General features: G+C 45.6%; 1 protein-coding gene and 1 long non-coding RNA gene across 2 annotated transcripts in view; both read left to right on the top strand.

The window, feature by feature from the left end:
- The window catches only part of IPO4 (importin 4), a gene marked incomplete at its 5' end in the record, with an annotated part of 44,040 nt that overhangs the window by 7,859 nt on the left and 16,871 nt on the right, over nt 1-19,310 (top strand). Inside the window, 10 exons of the mRNA XM_051776020.1 lie at nt 2,522-2,710; nt 6,395-6,460; nt 6,567-6,668; nt 7,841-7,924; nt 9,356-9,511; nt 12,332-12,385; nt 14,687-14,796; nt 16,113-16,221; nt 17,304-17,421; nt 18,029-18,142. Of these exons, the coding sequence (XP_051631980.1) occupies nt 2,522-2,710; nt 6,395-6,460; nt 6,567-6,668; nt 7,841-7,924; nt 9,356-9,511; nt 12,332-12,385; nt 14,687-14,796; nt 16,113-16,221; nt 17,304-17,421; nt 18,029-18,142 (1,102 nt within the window). The remainder of the gene's footprint in view (nt 1-2,521; nt 2,711-6,394; nt 6,461-6,566; nt 6,669-7,840; nt 7,925-9,355; nt 9,512-12,331; nt 12,386-14,686; nt 14,797-16,112; nt 16,222-17,303; nt 17,422-18,028; nt 18,143-19,310) is intronic.
- LOC127465514 (uncharacterized) lies at nt 6,680-7,722 on the top strand. The gene is made up of 4 exons (XR_007902237.1): nt 6,680-6,817; nt 7,274-7,312; nt 7,463-7,501; nt 7,660-7,722. It is a non-coding gene; the product is annotated as an uncharacterized LOC127465514 (long non-coding RNA).

Here is a 19,310-nt window from a genome sequence, read left to right as displayed (position 1 = left end):
GGTTTTTTGGGGTGATTTTGGGGTTTTTTTGGGATGATTTTTGGGGTTTTTTGGGGTGGATTTGGAGGGTTTTTGGGGTCTGGTTTTTTGGGTGAATTTTTGGGGATTTTTGGGGCTTTTTAGGAGGATTTTGGGGTTTTTTTTAGGGTGGATTTGGGGGTTTTTGGGGTCTATTTTTTTGGGTGATTTTGGGGGGAAATTTGGGGGATTTTGTGGATTTTTGGGGGATTTTTGGGGGGGATTTGAAGGTTTTTTGGGACATTTTTGGGGGCAAAAATTGGGAGAAATTTGGGGGAAATTTGGGGGGTTTTCGGGGGAAATTTGGGGGGAAATTGGGGAATTTTGGGGTTAATTTGGGTCGATTAATTTGGGTTAATTTTGGGTGGGTTTGGCTTAATTTGGGTGAATTAATTTGGGTCAATTTGGGTTAATTTCGTTGCTTTTTGGGGTTGATTAATTTGGTGGGTTTTTGGGGTTAATTTGGGTGGGTTTTTGGGTTAATTTGCTTGGATTTGGGTTAATTTGGGTCAATTAATTTGGCTTAATTTGGGTTAATTAATTTGGCTTAATTTGGGTTGATTTCGTTGCTTTTTGGATCAATTTGGGTGGGTTTTGGGTTAATAAATTTGGGTGGTTTTGGGGTTAATTTGGGGGTTTTTTGGGTCAATTTGGGTCAGTTTGGGTTAATTTGGGTTAATTAATTTGGGTGGGTTTGGGTTAATTTGAGTTAATTAAATTGGGTAAATTTGGGTTGATTTCGTGCCATTTTTGGGTCATTTCGTGTCATTTTTGGGTCATTTTGTGCCATTTTTGGGTCATTTTGGGTCATTTTGAGCCATTTTTGGGTCATTTTGTGCCATTTTTGGGTCATTTTGTGCCATTTTTGGGTCATTTTGTGTCATTTTTGGGTCATTTCGTGTCATTTTTTGGTCATTTCAGGTCTTTTTTGGGTCATTTCGTGCCATTTTTGGGTCATTTTGTGCCATTTTTGGGTCATTTTGTGCCATTTTTGGGTCATTTTGTGTCATTTTTGGGTCATTTCAGGTCATTTTTGGGTCATTTCAGGTCATTTTTGGGTCATTTTGTGCCATTTTTGGGTCATTTCGTGTCATTTTTAGGTCATTTCGTGCCATTTTTGGGTCATTTCGTGCCATTTTTGGGTCATTTTGTGTCATTTTTGGGTCATTTCGTGCCATTTTTGGGTCATTTCAGGTCATTTTTGGGTCATTTTTTGTCATTTTTGGGTCATTTTGTGCCATTTTTGGGTCATTTAATGTCATTTTTGGGTCGTTTCAGGCCATTTTTGGGTCATTTTGTGTCATTTTTGGGTCATTTCGTGCCATTTTTGGGTCATTTCGTGTCATTTTTGGGTCATTTAATGTCATTTTTGGGTCATTTTGTGCCATTTTTGGGTCATTTAATGTCATTTTTGGGTCATTTCGTGTCATTTTTGGGTCATTTTGTGTCATTTTTGGGTCATTTCAGGTCATTTTTGGGTCATTTCGTGCCATTTTTGGGTCATTTTGTGTCATTTTTGGGTCATTTCATGTCATTTTTGGGTCATTTTGTGCCATTTTTGGGTCATTTCCTGTCATTTTTGGGTCAATTCAGGTCATTTTGGGTCATGTCGTGCCATTTTTGGGTCATTTTGTGCCATTTTTGGGTCATTTCGTGTCATTTTTGGGTCATTTTGTGCCATTTTTGGGTCATTTCGTGTCATTTTTGGGTCATTTTGTGCCATTTTTGGGTCATTTCGTGTCATTTTTGGGTCATTTCAGGTCATTTTTGGGTCATTTCGTGTCATTTTTGGGTCATTTTGTGCCATTTTTGGGTCATTTTGTGTCATTTTTGGGTCATTTCGTGTCATTTTTGGGTCATTTTGTGCCATTTTTGGGTCATTTTGTGCCATTTTTGGGTCATTTTGTGTCATTTTTGGGTTATTTCGTGTCATTTTTGGGTCATTTTGTGCCATTTTTTGGTCATTTCAGGTCATTTTTGGGTCATTTTGTGTCATTTTTGGGTCATTTCATGTCATTTTTGGGTCATTTCAGGTCATTTTTGGGTCATTTTGTGCCATTTTTGGGTCATTTTGTGTCATTTTTAGGTCATTTCGTGCCATTTTTGGGTCATTTCGTGTCATTTTTGGGTCATTTCGTGCCATTTTTGGGTCATTTCGTGTCATTTTTGGGTCATTTTGTGCCATTTTTGGGTCATTTTGTGTCATTTTTGGGTCATTTCGTGTCATTTTTGGGTCATTTCGTGCCATTTTTGGGTCATTTCGTGTCATTTTTGGGTCATTTAATGTCATTTTTGGGTCATTTCGTGCCATTTTTGGGTCATTTCGTGCCATTTTTGGGTCATTTCATGTCATTTTTGGGTCATTTCGTGCCATTTTTGGGTCATTTTGTGTCATTTTTGGGTCATTTCGTGTCATTTTTGGGTCATTTTGTGCCATTTTTGGGTCATTTTGTGCCATTTTGGGGTCATTTAATGCCATTTTTCTGCTCTTTCTCTCCCCCAGGGGGCGCTGCAGCTGCTGGGCGTGGCCGTGGGCGTGGCCCCGGCGCTGGTGGGCGTGTCCCGAAGCCCCGCCCACCTGCTGGGGCTGCTCCGGGGGGGGCTCCGGGCCGGGAATTCCCCCGGAATTCTCCAGAAGGGGCTCCGGGCCCTGGGGGGGGTCGTGGGGGCCCTGCCCGGGGGGGGGCCCAAGGTGAGCCAAAAATACCCAAAAATTGGGTTTTTTACCCCAAAATCGGGGGTCAAACGGGGGGGTTGGGGTGGAAATTGGGATTTTGGGGGGAAAAATGAGGATTTGGGGGCAAAAAATGGGGATTTTTGGAGGCAAAATGGGCGTTTTGGGACAAAAAAGGTGAATTTTTGGAGCCAAAAATGGGGATTTTTAGAGGCAAAAATGGGGATTTTTTTAGAGACAAAAATGGATTTTTAGAGCCAAAAATGGGGATTTTTTTTAAAATTGAAAATGTGTATTTTCAGAGTCAAATTGGGGATTTTTAGAGACAAAAATGGGGATTTTTAGAGCCAAAAATGGGGATTTTTAGAGCCAAAAATGGGGATTTTTAGAGGTAAAAATGGGGATTTTTAGAACCAAAAATGGGGATTTGTTTTAGAGACAAAAATGTGAATTTTTAGAGCCAAAAATGGGGATTTTTAGAGCCAAAAATGGGGATTTTTAGAGGTAAAAATGGGGATTTTTAGAACCAAAAATGGGGATTTTTTGAGCCAAAAATGGGGGTTTTTAGAGACAAAAATGGGGATTTTTTGAGCCAAAAATGGGGATTTTTAAAGCCAAAATGGGGATTTTTAGAGTCAAAAATGGGGATTTTTAGAACCAAAAATGTGAATTTTTAGAGCCAAAAATGGGGATTTTTTGAGCCAAAAATGGGGATTTTTAGAACCAAAAATGGGGATTTTTTTAGAGCCAAAAATGGGGATTTTTTTAGAGCCAAAAATGGGGATTTTTAGAGCTAAAAATGTGAATTTTTAGAGCCAAAAATGGGGATTTTTTGAGCCAAAAATGGGGATTTTTAGAACCAAAAATGGGGATTTTTAGAGCCAAAAATGGGGATTTTTTTTAGAGACAAAAATGTGAATTTTTAGAGCCAAAAATGGGGATTTTTAGAGGTAAAAATGTGAATTTTTAGAACCAAAAATGGGGATTTTTAGAGTCAAAAATGGGGATTTTTAGAGCCAAAAATGGGGATTTTTTTAGAGCCAAAAATGGGGATTTTTAGAGCCAAAAATGGGGATTTTTAGAACCAAAAATGGGGATTTTTTAGAGACAAAAATGGGGATTTTTTAGAGACAAAAATGGGGATTTTTTAGAGCCAAAAATGGAGATTTTTGGAGCCAAAAATGGGGATTTTTAGAACCAAAAATGGGGATTTTTAGAGCCAAAATGGGGATTTTTAGAGCTAAAAATGGGGATTTTTAGAACCAAAAATGGGGATTTTTTTTAGAGACAAAAATGTGAATTTTTAGAACCAAAAATGGGGATTTTTAGAGTCAAAAATGGGGATTTTTAGAACCAAAAATGGGGATTTTTAGAGTCAAAAATGGGGATTTTTAGAGCTAAAAATGGGGATTTTTTGAGCCAAAAATGGGGATTTTTAAAGCCAAAAATGGTGGGTTTTGGTCAAAAAATTTGAATTTTGAGGCTTGAAATGGGAATTTTTAGGACCAAAATGGGGATTTTGGGTCAAAAAATGGGGATTTTGGTCAAAAAATGGGGATTTTTGGAGCTAAAATGGGGATTTTTGATCAAATGAATCTGAATGTTGAGGCTCGAAATGGGGATTTTTGGAGCCAAAATGGGGAGTTTTGGTCTCAAAATTGGGATTTTTGGCCAAAAAATGTGAATTTTCGGCTCGAAATTGGTGGTTTGGATCAAAAAAATGAGAATTTTTGGCCCAAAATGGGGATTTTTTGGACCTAGAATGTGAATTTTAATTCCCAAAATTGGGGGGTTTGCTTAAAAAATGGGAATTTTAGACTCAAAATGGGAATTTTTTAGTCCAGAAATGGGGATTTTTGGTCCTAAAATTGGGGGTTTTGGTCAAAAAATGTGAATTTTCAGCCCCAAATGGGGATTTTTGGTCCAAAAATGGGGATTTTTGACCCCCCCCCCCCGGGTAGGTGAGGGAAAAACACCCAAAAATCAACTTTTTCACCCCAAAATCGGGGGTCAAATGGGGGGTTTGGGGTGGAAATTGGGATTTTGGGGGAAAAAATGGGTTTTTTGGTCAAAAAATGGGGATTTTTGGAGGCAAAATGGGCGTTTTGGGACCAAAAATGTGAATTTTTAGGCCCCAAAGGGGGATTTTTGGACCTAAAATGGGGGGTTTTGGTTAAAAAATGTGAAATTTCAGATGCAAAAATGGGAATTTTGGGTCCAAAAATGGCAGGTTTCTGCCCCAAAATGGGGATTTTGGGGCTTAAAGTGAGTGCTTTTGGGTCAAAAAATGGGATTTTTAGCCCTAAAATTCGTATTTTTGGACCTGAAATGTGAATTTTTAGCCCCGAAATGGGGATTTTTGGGGGTCAAAAAGGGGAATGTTTCGACCCAAACTGGGGATTTTTGGTCCTAAAATGGACATTTTTAGCTCAAAAAATGTGACTTTTTGGACCTAAATTGGGCATTTTGAGCCTCAAAATGGATATTTTTAGACCCAAAATGGGGATTTTTGGACCCCAAACGGGGATTTTTGGCCAAAAAATGTGAATTTTAAGACCACAAATGGGGATTTTTTGACACAAAATGTGGATTTTTGGACCCAAAATGAGCGTTTTGGGACAAAAAAATGGGCTTTTTTAGACTCCAAATGGGGATTTTTCAACCCAAAATGGGGGTTTTTGGTCAAAAAATGTGAATTTTGAGGCTTGAAATGGGAATTTTTAGGCCCAAAATGGGGATTTTGGGTCAAAAAATGGGATTTTTTTGACACAAAATGGGGGATTTTTGGTCCCAAAATGGGGGGTTTTGGTCAAAAATGGGAATTTTCGGGTCTGAAATGGGGTTTTTTAGGCCTAAAATGAGAATTTTTAGCCACAAAATGGGGATTTTTGGATCTAAAAGGGGCATTTTGGGTCAAAAAATGTGAATTTTTGGCCCAAAAATGGGATTTTTTTAGTTCCAAAGTGGAGATTTCTGGAGCTAAAATGGACATTTTTAGCCCCAAAATCGATACTTTGGGTCAAAAAATTGGGAATTTTCAGCCCAAAATTGGTAATTTGGGGGGGAAATGGGAATTTTTGGTCCAAAAATGGGAATTTTTAGACCCAAAATTGGTATTTTTGGGGCCAAAAATGGGAATTTTTAGGTCCAAAATGAGCAATTTTGGTCAAAAACTGGGAATTTTCGGTCCCAAAATGGCGATTTTTGGACCTAAAATGGGCATTTTTAGCCCCAAAATTGATATTTTGGGGTCAAAAATGGATGGTTTTGGGTGAAAAAATGGGAATTTTCAGCTCAAAATTGGGATTTTGGGTCAGAAATGGGAGGTTTTAGACCCAAAATGGATATTTTTGGTCCCAAAATGGGGGGTTTTGGTCAAAAAAAAAGTGGGAATTTTCTGGCCTGAAATTGGGATTTTGGGGGTCCAAAAATGGGATTTTTTAGGCCCCAAAATTGGGATTTTTGGGTCAAGAAATGGGAATTTTCTGCCCAAAAACGGGCGGGTTTTGCCCCAAAATGGGCATTTTTAACCCCAAACCAACAATTTCCCCTCAAAATCCCCCTTTTTCCCCCCAAAATTCCCAAACCCGCTGGAAAAACCGGAATTTTTGCCTCCAAAAAGCTCATTTTTTGGGCCGTTTTTTCCCCTTTTTTTGGGTTTTTAATCCCTTTTTTTCCCGTTTTTGGCCTTTTTTCCCCCAGAATCTCCTTCGCTCCGTGGTCCCCGACGTGCTCCGGGCTCTCAGGGAGCTGCTGGAATTCGACGAGGTGACTTTTTGGGTTAAAATCCTTCGATTTTGGGGCCGTTTCGGGCCTCGAAATTCGGGGATTTCGGGGTTTTTTTGGGGCGAATTCCTGTGATTTTGGGTTTCAGGATCTCTGCGCCGACGCCTTGGAAGTGCTGGATGAGTTCCTGGAGGCGAATCCTGAGGCCCTGATCCCCCACCTGGAGCAAATGTTGGATTTTCTCCTCCAGGTAACGCCAAAAACGGGGATTTTCGGGGCCCGAAAATGGGGATTTTTAGCCCCAAAACCTCCGGGCATCAGGTCTACCCGTTAAAGTCAATGGGGCAAAAAGGGCATCAGGTCTACCCGTTAAAGTCAATGGGGCTAAAAGGGCATCAGGTCTACCCGTTAAAGTCAATGGGAAGGAGACATCAGGTCTACCCGTTAAAGTCAACGGGGCAAAAAAGGCATCAGGTCTACCCGTTAAAGTCAATGGGAAGGAGACATCAGGTCTACCCGTTAAAGTCAATGGGAAGGAGACATCAGGTCTACCCGTTAAAGTCAATGGGGCAAAAAAGGCATCAGGTCTACCCGTTAAAGGCAATGGGGTAAATGGGACATCAGGTCTACCCGTTAAAGTCAATGGGAAGGAGACATCAGGTCTACCCATTAAAGTCAATGGGGCAAAGAGGGCATCAGGTCTACCCGTTAAAGGCAATGGGGTAAAAAGGGCATCAGGTCTACCCGTTAAAGGCAATGGGGCAAAAAGGGCATCAGGTCTACCCATTAAAGACAATGGAGATAAATGAGACATCAGGTCTACCCATTAAAGTCAATGGGCGAATGGGGCATCAGGTCTACCCGTTAAAGTCAATGGGGCAAAAAGGGCATCAGGTCTACCCGTTAAAAGCAATGGGAAGGAGACATCAGGTCTACCCATTAAAGTCAATGGGGCAAAAAGAATATCAGGTCTACCCATTAAAAACAATAGGAAGGAGACATCAGGTCTACCCGTTAAAGGCAATGGGGCAAATGGGACATCAGGTCTACCCGTTAAAGTCAATGGGGCAAATGGGACATCAGGTCTACCCATTAAAGTCAATGGGGCGAATGGGATATCAGGTCTACCCATTAAAGTCAGTGGGGCAAATGGGACATCAGGTCTACCCGTTTAAGTCAATGGGGCGAATGGGACATCAGGTCTACCCATTAAAGTCAATGGGAAAAAAATGGGACATCAGGTCTACCCATTAAAGGCAATGGGAGAAAAAGAGCATCAGGTCTACCCATTAAAGTCAGTGGGGCAAATGGGACATCAGGTCTACCCGTTGAAGTCAATGGGAATTCCCGGGATTTTGGGGAACCCCTGGAATTCTGGGGCCCCTTCCCGGGGGATTCTGAGGTGAACTGGGGCACCCACAGGTGGCCGGGGACGAGTCCAGGGGTGACCCCGTGAGGGTTCGGGCGCTGGCGACCGTCACCTTCCTGGGACAGAAGAGACCCAGGGTGAGACTGGGAGGGAGTGGGACGGACTGGTTTATACTGGGAGGGACTGGGAGGGACTGGGAGGGGACTGGGAGGGATTGGGAGGGACTGGGAGGGACTGGGAGAGACTGGGAGGGACTGGGAGGGACTGGGAGAGACTGGGAGGGGATTGGGAGGGACTGGGAGGGACTGGGAGGGGATTGGGAGGGACTGGGAGGGACTGGGAAGGGACTGGGAGGGACTGGGAGGGACTGGGAGAGACTGGGAGGGGATTGGGAGGGACTGGGAGGGACTGGGAAGGGACTGGGAGGGACAGGGAAGGGACTGGGAGGGACTGGGAGAGACTGGGAGGGGATTGGGAGGGACTGGGAGGGACTGGGAGGGGATTGGGAGGGACTGGTTTGTACTGGGAGGGACTGGGAGGGACTGGGAGGGGATTGGGAGGGACTGGGAGGGACTGGGAGGGACTGGGAGGGGATTGGGAGGGACTGGGAGGGACTGGGAGGGGATTGGGAGGGGATTGGGGGCAACTGGGAGGGACTGGGAGAGACTGGGAAGGACTGGGAGGAACTGGGAAGGACTGGGAGTTACTGGGAGGGATTGGGAGGGACTGGGAGGGGATTGGGAGGGGATTTGGAACAACTGGGAGGGACTGGGAGAGACTGGGAGGGACTGGGAGGTGACTGGGAGAGACTGGGAGGGTACTGGAAGGGACTGGGAGGAACTGGGAGAGACTGGGAGGGACTGGGAGGCGACTGGGAGAGACTGGAAGGGACTGGGAGGAACTGGGAGGGACTGGGAGCACTGGGAGGGGTCACTGGGAGGGACTGGGATCAGTTTGTCCCATACTGGGAGCACTGGGAGGGGCTGGAAGGGGACTGGGAGGGGTCACTGGTTTGGACTGGGAGGGACTGGGGTGAACTGGGAGGGGTCACTGGGAGCACTGGGAGCTGTTGGTGCCGTACTGGGAGGGACTGGGGGTTACTGGGAGGAACTGGGAGGGACTGGGGGTTACTGGGAGGAACTGGGAGGGACTGGGAGGGGATTTGGAGCAACTGGGAGGGACTGGGAGAGACTGGGAGGGGACTGGGAGCCACTGGTTCATACTGGGAGGCCCCAACCCAATCTCCTGGCTCATCCTGGGACCCCATCCCGCCCCAGACTGGTCCCTACTGGTTTATACTGGTTTCTACTGATTTATACTGGTTTTTACTGGTTTGTACTGGTTTATACTGGTTTTTACTGATTTATACTGGTTTATACTGGTTTCTACTGGTCCATACTGGGATCCCCCAAACCGACCTCCTGGGAGCCCATCCTGACCCAGCCCAGCCCATACTGGTTTATACTGGTCCATACTGGTTTATACTGGTTTTTACTGGTTTTTACTGGTTTTAACTGGTTTTAACTGGTCTTAACTGGTTTGTACTGGTCTGTACTGGTTTCCCCCAGGCCCTGCTGCGGGGGGGGCTCCTCCAGGGGGTCCTGGGGGGGCTCCTGACCCCCCTTTGCTCCGAGCTCCGCCCGGACCGTCCCGATCCCGAGGAGGAGGAGGAGGAGGAGGGGGAGGGGCGGGGGGGGCCCAGCCCCCGTCACGCGGCCGCCCAGGTCAGACATTCCCGAATTCCCGGAATTCCCCACATTCCCAAAATTTTCCCTGATTTTTCCCAATTTTCCCTGATTTTCCCCGATTTTTCCTGATTTTTCCCAGTTTTTTCTCATTTTTCCCTGATTTTTTCCTTGTTTTTTTTTCCTGATTTTTCCCAATTTTTCCTGATTTATTTCCTTGATTTTTCCCAGTTTTTTCCAATTTTTTCCCAATTTTTCCTGATTTTTTCCTGATTTTTTCTGATTTTTTTCCCGGATTTTTCCTGATTTTTCCTCATTTTTCCCAATTTTTCCCCAATTTTCTCCCTCGATTTTTCCCAATTTTTCCTCTGATTTTTCCCAATTTTTCCTGGTTTTTCCTGATTTTTCCCTGATTTTTTCCTTGTTTGTTTTCTCGATTTCCCCCTGATTTTTCCAGATTTTTCCAGATTTTTCCCAGATTTTTCCCAATTTTTCCTGATTTTTCCCAATTTTTCCTGATTTTTTTCCTCAATTTTTCTAATTTTTCCCCATTTTTCCCCAATTTTTTCAGATTTTTCCTGAATTTTTTTCCTGATTTTTCCCGAGTTTTCCTGATTTTTCCTTAATTTTTCCCAATTTTCCCCTGATTTTTCCTTGATTTTTTCCCAATTTTTTCCCGATTTTTTCTCCAATTTTTCCCAATTTTTTCCCAATTTTTCCCTGATTTTTCCCAATTTATTCCTGATTTTTACTTCATCTTTCCCATTTTTTTCCTGATTTTTCCCTGATTTTTCCTGATTTTTCCTTAATTTTTCTCAATTTTCCCCTGATTTTTCCTTGATTTTTTTCCAACTTTTTCCCAATTTTTCCCCTTTATTTTCTCTGATTTTTCCCAATTTTTCCTTAATTTTTCCCAATTTTTCCTTAATTTTTCCCAATTTTTCCTGATTTTTTCTCCCAATTTTTCCCAATTTTCCCCTGATTTCTGCCAATTTTTCCTGATTTTTTCCCAATTTCCCCCCGATTTTTCCTCAATTTTTTCTGATTTTTCCTTATTTTCCCCTGAATTTTCCCCAATTTTCCTTAATTTTTTCTGAATTTTCCTGATTTTTTTCCTTAATTTTCCCCAATTTTTCCTGATTTTTCCCCAATTTTTCACTATTTTTTTCTGATTTTTCCCAATTTTACCCAATTTTTTTCCGGATTTTTTCCTGATTTTTACTGATTTTTACTGATTTTTCACTGATTTTTCCCGATTTTTTCTGATTTTCCCCCGATTTTTCCCCTCGATTTTTCCCAATTTTCCCAATTTTTCCTCCATTTTTTCCTGATTATTCCTGATTTTTTTTCCTGATTTTTCCCTGATTTTTCCCTGATTTCTCTTGATTTTTTCCCAATTTTTCCCTTCTTTTCCTTGATTTTTCCTAAATTTTCCCGTTTTTTCCCGATTTTTCCTGATTTTTTCCTGATTTTTTATGATTTTTTTTCTTGGATTTTCCCGATTTTTCCTCATTTTTCCCAATTTTTCCCGGATTTTCCCCCTCGATTTTTCCCAATTTTTCCTCTGATTTTTCCCAGATTTTCCCAATTTTTCCAGATTTTTTCCCGATTTTTCCCTGATTTTTCCCAATTTTTTGGTGATTTTTTCCCTCGAATTTTTCCTGATTTTTTCCTGATTTTTTTCTTGATTTTCCCCAATTTTTCCCAATTTTCCCCTAATTTTTTTCTGATTTTCCCCAAATTTTCTGTGATTTTTCCCCAATTTTTTTGTGATTTTTCCCCCAATTTTTCCCAATTTCCCCCCAGTTTTTCCCAATTTTCCCCCTCAATTTGGAGACGTTTTTTCCCCATTTTTTTCTCGATTTTTTCCTGATTTTCCCCAATTTTCCCCTGATTTTTCCCCCATTTTCCCCCAATTTTTCCCAATTTTTCCCAATTTTTCCTCAATTTTTCCTCAATTTTTCCCCAATTTTCCCCCAATTTTTCCCCAATTTTTCCCAATTTTTCTGTGATTTTTCCCCAATTTTTTGGTGATTTTTCCCCCAATTTTTCCCCAATTTTTCCCCAATTTTTCCCCAATTTTCCCCCAATTTTTCCCCAATTTTTCCCCAATTTTTCTGTGATTTTTCCCCAATTTTTTGGTGATTTTTCCCCCAATTTTTCCCCAATTTTTCCCCAATTTTTCCTCAATTTTTCCTCAATTTTTTTGTGATTTCTTCCCCAATTTTCCCCGATTTTTCCCCATTTTTTCTGTGATTTTTTCCCCAATTTTCCCTGATTTTTCCCCCATTTTTTTGTGATTTTTTCCCCAATTTTTTGTGATTTTTTCCCCAATTTTTTGGTGATTTTTTTCCCCAATTTCTTGTAATTTTTTTCCCCAAGTTTTTGTGATTTTTTCCCCAATTTTTTGGTGATTTTTTTCCCCCAATTTTTCACAATTTTCCCCAATTTTCCCCCAATTTTTCCCCAATTTTTCCCCAATTTTTCCCCAATTTTTCCCCAATTTTTCCCCAATTTTTCCTCAATTTTTCCTCAATTTTTCCTCAATTTTTCCCCAATTTTTCCCCAATTTTTCCTCAATTTTTCCTCAATTTTTCCTCAATTTTCCCCCAATTTTTCCCCAATTTTTCCTCAATTTTTCCCCAATTTTTCCCAAATTTTTTTGTGATTTTTCCCCAATTTTTCCCAATTTTTCTGTGATTTTTCCCCAATTTTTTGGTGATTTTTCCCCCAATTTTTCCCCAATTTTTCCCCAATTTTCCCCCAATTTTTCCCCAATTTTTCCCCAATTTTCCCCAATTTTCCCCCAATTTTTTTGGTGATTTTCCCCAATTTTTCCCAATTTCCCCCCTTTTCCAGGCTCTCGACGCTCTGGCCCAGGGGCTGCCCCCGGAAAAGCTGCTCCGGATCCTGGTGCGGAATTTTGGGAATTCTGGGGGAAATTGGGAAATTTGGGAATTTTGGGGGGAAATTGGGGGAAATTTGGGAATTTTGGGGGAATTTGGGGGGAATTTGGGGGGAATTTTGAGGAATTTTGGGGGAATTTTGAGGAATTTTGGGGGAATTTGGGGGGAATTTTGGGGGAATTTTGAGGAATTTTGAGGAATTTTGGGGGAATTTGGGGGCAATTTTGGGGGAATTTTGAGGAATTTTGAGGAATTTTGAGGGAATTTGGGGGAATTTTGACAATTTTTGGGGAATTTGGGGGAATTTTGAGGAATTTTGGGGGAATTTTGAGAGATTTTGAGGAATTTTGGGGGAATTTGGGGGAATTTTGAGAAATTTTGGGGAATTTGGGGGGGATTTTGAGGAATTTTGAGGAATTTTGGGGAATTTTGAGGAATTTTGAGGAATTTTGGGGGAATTTTGAGGAATTTTGGGGGAATTTTGGGGAATTTTGAGGAATTTTGGGGGAATTTTGAGGAATTTTGAGGGAATTTGGGGGAATTTTGAAGAATTTTGGGGGAATTTTGAGAGATTTTGAGAAATTTTGGGGGAATTTGGGGGAATTTTGAGAAATTTTGGGGAATTTGGGGGGGATTTTGAGGAATTTTGAGGAATTTTGGGGGAATTTTGAGGGAATTTGGGGGAATTTTGACAAATTTTGGGGAATTTGGGGGAATTTTCAGGAATTTTGGGGGAAATTTGGGAATTTTGGGGGGATTTGGGAAATTTGGAGGAATTTTGGGGGGATTTGGGGAGTTTTGGGAGGGATTTTGGGGGATTTAAGGGGATTTTGGGGGGAATTTTGGGCAAATTTCGTGGAATTCAGGGAAATTTGGGGCAAATTTGGGGGGTTTTGGGGGAACTTTGACATTTTTGGGGGGAATTTGGGGGATTTTGGGGGGATTTTGGGGGGATTTGGGAGGAATTTCGGGGGAATTTTGGGGAGTTTGGGGGGATTTGGGGGGATTTTGGCATTTTGGGAGGAATTTTGGGGTGAATTTGGGGGATTTGGGAAGAATTTTGGGGGGATTTGGGGAGATTTTGGGGGGATTTTGAGGGAATTTGGGGAGTTTGGGAGGATTTGGGGGATTTTGGGAGGAATTTGGGGAGATTTGGGGCGAATTTCGGGGGGGATTTGGGGGAATTTTGACATTTTTGGGGGGATTTGAGAGGAATTTGGGGATAATTGGGGGGGATTTGGGCAATTTTGGGGGGATTTTGGAGGGATTTGGGGGAATTTTAGGGGAATTTTGGGGGAATTCGGGGAGATTTTGGGTCTTTTTGGGGGGATTTTGGGATAATTTGGGGAGATTGGGGGGAATTTGGGGAGATTTTGAGTGAATTTTGAGGTGATTTGGGGGGATTTTGGGGGGATTTGAGAGGATTTTTGGGAATTCTGGGAGGATTTGGGGGGAATTTGGGGAGATTTGGGGAGATTTTGAGGGGATTTTGGGGGGATTTTTGGTATTTTGGGGGGAATTTTTGGGAGATTTGGGGCAAATTCTGGGGGGATTTGGGGGAATTTTGATATTGGGGGGGGGGGGAATTTCCGATAATTTGGGGAAATTCTGGCAATTTTGGGGGGGATTTGGGGAATTTTGGGAGGAATTTGGGGCAATTTAAGGGAATTTTGGGGGATTTCAGGAGGGATTTGGGGGGGATTTGGGGGCAATTTAAGGGAATTTTGGGGGAATTTGGGGGTTTGGGGGCGAATTTGGGGGGATTTGGGAGATTTGGAGCGAATTTTGAGGCGATTTCGGGGGATTTTGGGGGCGAATTTGGGGGGATTTTTGGGGGGAAATTGCGGGAATTTGGGGTTTTTCGGGGGGTTTTGGAAGAATTCGCTGCTTTGGGGGCGATTTTGGGGGGAATTTGGGGGCAATTTGAGGGCAAATCGTGGCTTAACTCCCATTTTTCCCCTTTTTTCCCTTTTCCCCCATTTTTACCCAATTTCCCCCGTTTTTCCCCCATTTCTTTCCCCAATATTTTCCCTCCCTTTTCCCCAAATTCCACCCAATTTTTTCTCCTCATCCCCTCCCCCCGCCCCTCCCCCACACCCCCTTTCCCTCCTTATTCCCATTTTCCCCATTTTTACCCAATTTCCCCCGTTTTTCCCCCATTTCTTTCCCCAATATTTCCCCTCCCTTTTCCCCGATTTCCACCCAATTTTTTCGCCCCGCCCCCTCCCCCCGCCCCTCCCCCGCGCCCCCTCCCTCCCCCCCCCGCCGCTTTTTGCCCGTTTTCTCCCGTTTTCGCCCCATTTTCCAGGTGCCGCTGCTGGAGGGGCGGGGCCGCGCCGCCACTTCCGGCGGCCGCAAGGGGGCGCTCCTGGCGCTCGGCGCGCTTGCGCGGGGCTGTGGCGCCCCCTTGCGGCGACGGTGGGCGGCCTCATTTGCATGAAAGGGGGCGGGGCTTCGGCGGCGGGGAGGGGTTGGGGGCCTTGGGGGCGGGGTTTGAAGGGGAATGGGCGGGGTTTAAAGGGAAGGGGTGGGGTTTGGGGATTGGGGGAGGGGTTTAAAGGCAGTGGGTGGGGTTAGAAGGGGAATGGGAGGGGTTTGGGGGTTGTGGGCGGGGTTTGAAGGGGAATGGGCGGGGTTTGGGGTGGTGGGCGGGGTTTGAAGGGGAATGGGAGGGGTTTAAAGGGAAATGGGTGGGGTTTGAGGGTTGTGGGAGGGGTTTGGGGGTTGTGGGCGGGGTTTAGGGGTGGTGGGAGGGGTTTGGGGCCTTGTGGGCGGGGTTTGAGGGTGGTGGGAGGGGCTTAAAGGGAAATGGGAGGGGTTTAAAGAGAGTGGGTGGGGTTTAAAGGGAAATGGGCGGGGTTTGGGGGTTGTGGGCGGGGTTTGAAGGGGAATGGGGGGGTTAAAAGGAGTGGGTGGGGTTTGGTGATGGTGGGAGGGGTTTAAAGAGAGTGGGCGGGGTTTGGGGGTTGTGAGCAGGGTCTGAAGGGGAATGGGCGGGGTTTGGGGTGGTGGGCGGGGTTTGAACGGGAATGGGAGGAGTTTAAGGGGAGTGGGTGGGGTTTGAGGGGGTGGGAGGGGCTTGGGGCCTTGTGGGCGGGGTTTAAAGGGGAATGGGAGGGGTTTAAAGGTGTGGGCGGGGTTTAAAGGGGAATGGGCGGGGTTTGGGGTTTTGGGTGGGGTTTTAAGGGGAATGGGAGGGGTTTAAAGGGAGTGGGCGGGGTTTAAAGGAAGTGGGAGGGGTTTGGGGGTGGTGGGAGGGGCTTAATGGCTGTGGGTGGGGCTTGAGGGTCATGGGAGGAGTTTAATGGCTGTGGGTGGGGTTTAATGCCTGTGGGAGGGGTTTAAGGTCAGTGGGTGGGGTTTAAGGGTGGTGGGAGGGGTTTGGGGCTTGTGGGAGGAGTTTGAAGGAAGTGGGCGGGGTTTGAGGGAAGTGGGCGGGATTTGAGAGTGGTGGGAGGGGTTTGGGGAAGTGGGTGGGGTTTAATGGTTGTGGGTGGGGTTTAAGGCTTGTGGGTGGGGTTTAAAGGCAGTGGGTGGGGTTTAACATCTGTGGGCAAGGTTTAAGGGAAGTGGGTGGAGTTTAATGGTTGTGGGCGGGGTTTAAGGGAAGTGGGCGGGGTTTAACATCTGTGGGCGGGGTTTATGGGGAGTGGGCGGGGTTTAACACCTGTGGGCGGGGTTTACCCACCATGTGGGCGGGGTTTGATGCTATGGGCGGGGCTTCCTCGCCGCAGGTACCTGGGCGTGGTGCTGGGGGCCCTGCGGGCGGGGCTGGGAGACCCCGAACCCGCCGTCCGGGGGGCGGCAGCCTCGGCCCTGCGGAGCCTGGGGGAGGAGCTGCAGGTAACTGGGGGGACTGGGAGGGACTGGGAGGGAGTGGGAGGGACTGGGTTATACTGGGAGGGACTGGGAGGGGATTGGGGGGGACTGGGAGGGACTGGGAGTCCCAGAAGGGAGGTTGGAAGCTTGAGTGGTCCATACTGGTCCCTACTGGTCCACACTGGTTTATACTGGTCCATACTGGTCCCTACTGGTCCACACTGGTTTATACTGGTCCATACTGGTCCATACTGGTCCATACTGGTCCATACTGGTCTATACTGGTCCCTACTGGTCCATACTGGCCCATACTGGTTTCTACTGGTCCATACTGGTCCGTACTGGTCTATACTGGTCCATACTGGTCCATACTGGTCCATACTGGTTTATACTGGTCTATACAGGTTCATACTGATCTATACTGGTCCATACTGGTCCCTGCTGGTCCATACTGGTTCATACTGGTCCATACTGGTCCCTACTGGTCCACACTGGTTTATACTGGTCCATACTGGTCCATACTGGTCCATACTGGTCCATACTGGTCTATACTGGTCCCTACTGGTCCATACTGGCCCATACTGGTTTCTACTGGTCCATACTGGTCCGTACTGGTCTATACTGGTCCATACTGGTCCATACTGGTCCATACTGGTTTATACTGGTCTATACAGGTTCATACTGATCTATACTGGTCCATACTGGTCCCTACTGGTCCATACTGGTCCATACTGGTCCATACTGGTCTATACCGGTCCATACTGGTCCCTACTGGTCCATACTGGTTTATACTGGTCCATACTGGTCTCTACTGGTCTATACTGGTCCATACTGGTCTATACTGGTCCATACTGGTTTATACTGGTCCATACTGGTCCGTACTGGTTTATACAGCCCCATACTGGTTTGTACTGGTCCATACTGGTTTATATTGGTACCTACTGGTCCATACTGGTCCCTACTGGTCTATACTGGTCCATACTGGTCCATACTGGTCCCTACTGGTCCGTACTGGTCCATACTGGTCTATACTGGTCCATACTGGTCCATACTGGTCTGTAGTGCCCCATACTGGTCCCTACTGGTCCGTACTGGTCCGTTCGCAGCCCGAGGCCGGCGCGGTGGCCGCCGAGGCCCTGCCGGGGGTCCTGGAGGGGTTCGGGGGGTCCCAAATCCCCCCCCCCAAATCCTGGTTCGTCCTCGAGACCCTCCTGGAGTGTCTGGGTAGGGAATGCTGGGAATTCTGGGGGATTGGGGGGATTTGGGGGAATTTGGGGGATTTGGGGGAATTTGGGGGATTTGGGGGAGATTTGGGGGAGATTTGGGGGGATTTTGGAGGGATTTGGGGGGATTTTGGGAGGTTTTGGGTGATTTTGGGGGCATTTTGGGGGCATTTTGGGGGATTTGGGAGGCATTTTCGGGGGGTTGGGGAGATTTGGGGGGATTTGGGGGGATTTGGGAGGATTTTGAGGGGATTTGGGGGGATTTGGGGGGATTTGGGGGGGGAATTTGTGGGATTTGGGGGGGATTTGGGGGATTTGGGAGGATTCTGGGTGATTTTGGGGGGATTTTGGGGCCAATTTCGGGTAATGTGGGAATAATTTGGGAGTATTTTTTTTAATTTTGGGGTGATTTTGGCGGTTTTTCATCATTTTTGGCCAATTTGGGGTAATTTTGGGTGGTTTGAGGGTATTTTTTAACGTTTGAGGCTGATTTTGGGCTGATTTGGGGTGATTTTGGGCTGATTTGGGGGGATTTTGGGTGATTTTGGGCTGATTTTGGGTGATTTTGGGGGATTTTGGGCTGATTTTGGGGGGTTTTGGGTCCCCAGGTGAGGGGGTGCAGCCCTGGCTCCCCCGGGTGCTCCCGGTGATTTTGGGGGCTCTGGATCCGTCGGGACCCCCCAAAAACGTGGAATTCGGGCTCAGCGCCCTCCACTCCTTGGGTGAGACCCCAAAAACCCCCCAAAAAACCCCCAAAAAACCCCAAAACCCACCTGGGATCCCCAAAATCCACCCAAACCCCCCCAAATGGACCCAAAACCCCCCAAAATGGACCCAAAATCCACCCAAAACCCCCCAAACCCCTCCCAAAATTCCCCCAAAATCCTCCTAAAACCCCCAAACCCCACCCAAAACCCCCCAAAATTGACCCCTAATCCCCCAAAATCCACCCAAACCCCTCCAAAATGAACCCAAAATTCCCCCAAAATCCTCTGAAAATCTTCCTAAAATTCCTAAAATCCACCCAAAACCCCCCAAAATGGATCCAAAATCGTCTCAAAACACTCCAAGCTCCTCCCAAACCCCCCAAAATGGACCCAAGATCCCCCCAAAATCCTTCCAAAACCCCCCAAAACCCCCCAAAATCCTCCCAAAATCATCCCAAAACCCCCCAAAATCCTCCTAAACCCCCCAAAATCTTCCTAAAACCCCCCAAATCCACCCAAACCCCCCAAAATGGATCCAAAATCCCCCCAAAATCCTTCCAAAACCCCCCAAAATCCCCCCAAAATCCTCCTAAAACTCCCCAAAATCCTCCTAATCCCCCCCAAAATCTTCCCCAAATCCACCCCAAACCCCCCAAAACCCTCCCAAAACTCCCCAAAATCCTTCTAAACCCCCCCAAATCATCTCAAAATTCTCCTAAAACTCCCAAAATCCGCCCAAAATCCTCCCCAAACCCCCAAAATCCTCCCCAAACTCTCCCAAAACTCCCCAAAATCCTCCCAAAACCCTCCAAAATGGACCCAAAATCCTCCCAAAACCCCCCAAAATCCTCCTAAAACCCCCAAAATCCTCTCAAAATCCTCCCAAAACCCCCCCAAATCCACCCCAAATCCCCCCAAAACCCTGCAAAATGGACCCAAAATCCTCCTGAAACCCCCCAAATCATCTCAAAATTCTCCTACAACCCCCCAAAACCCCCCAAAATCCCCAAAATCCTCCCAAAACTGTCCGAAAACTCCCCAAAATCCTCCCAAAACCCCCCAAAAAGGACCCAAAATCCTCCTAAAACCCCCAAAATCCCCCTAAAACCCCCGAAATTCCCCCCAAATCCTCCCGAAATCTTCCTAGAATTCCCAAAATCCTTCTAAAACCCCCCAAAATCCT

This window comes from Manacus candei, unplaced genomic scaffold (assembly GCF_025592945.1).
Source record: "Manacus candei isolate 608988 ecotype Guabito, Panama unplaced genomic scaffold, ASM2559294v1 h1tg000419l, whole genome shotgun sequence".
In the NCBI taxonomy this organism is placed as follows: Eukaryota; Metazoa; Chordata; class Aves; order Passeriformes; family Pipridae; genus Manacus; species Manacus candei.
Note: the sequence above shows the minus strand (reverse complement) of the source record. Positions and strands in the feature narration are given on the sequence as shown.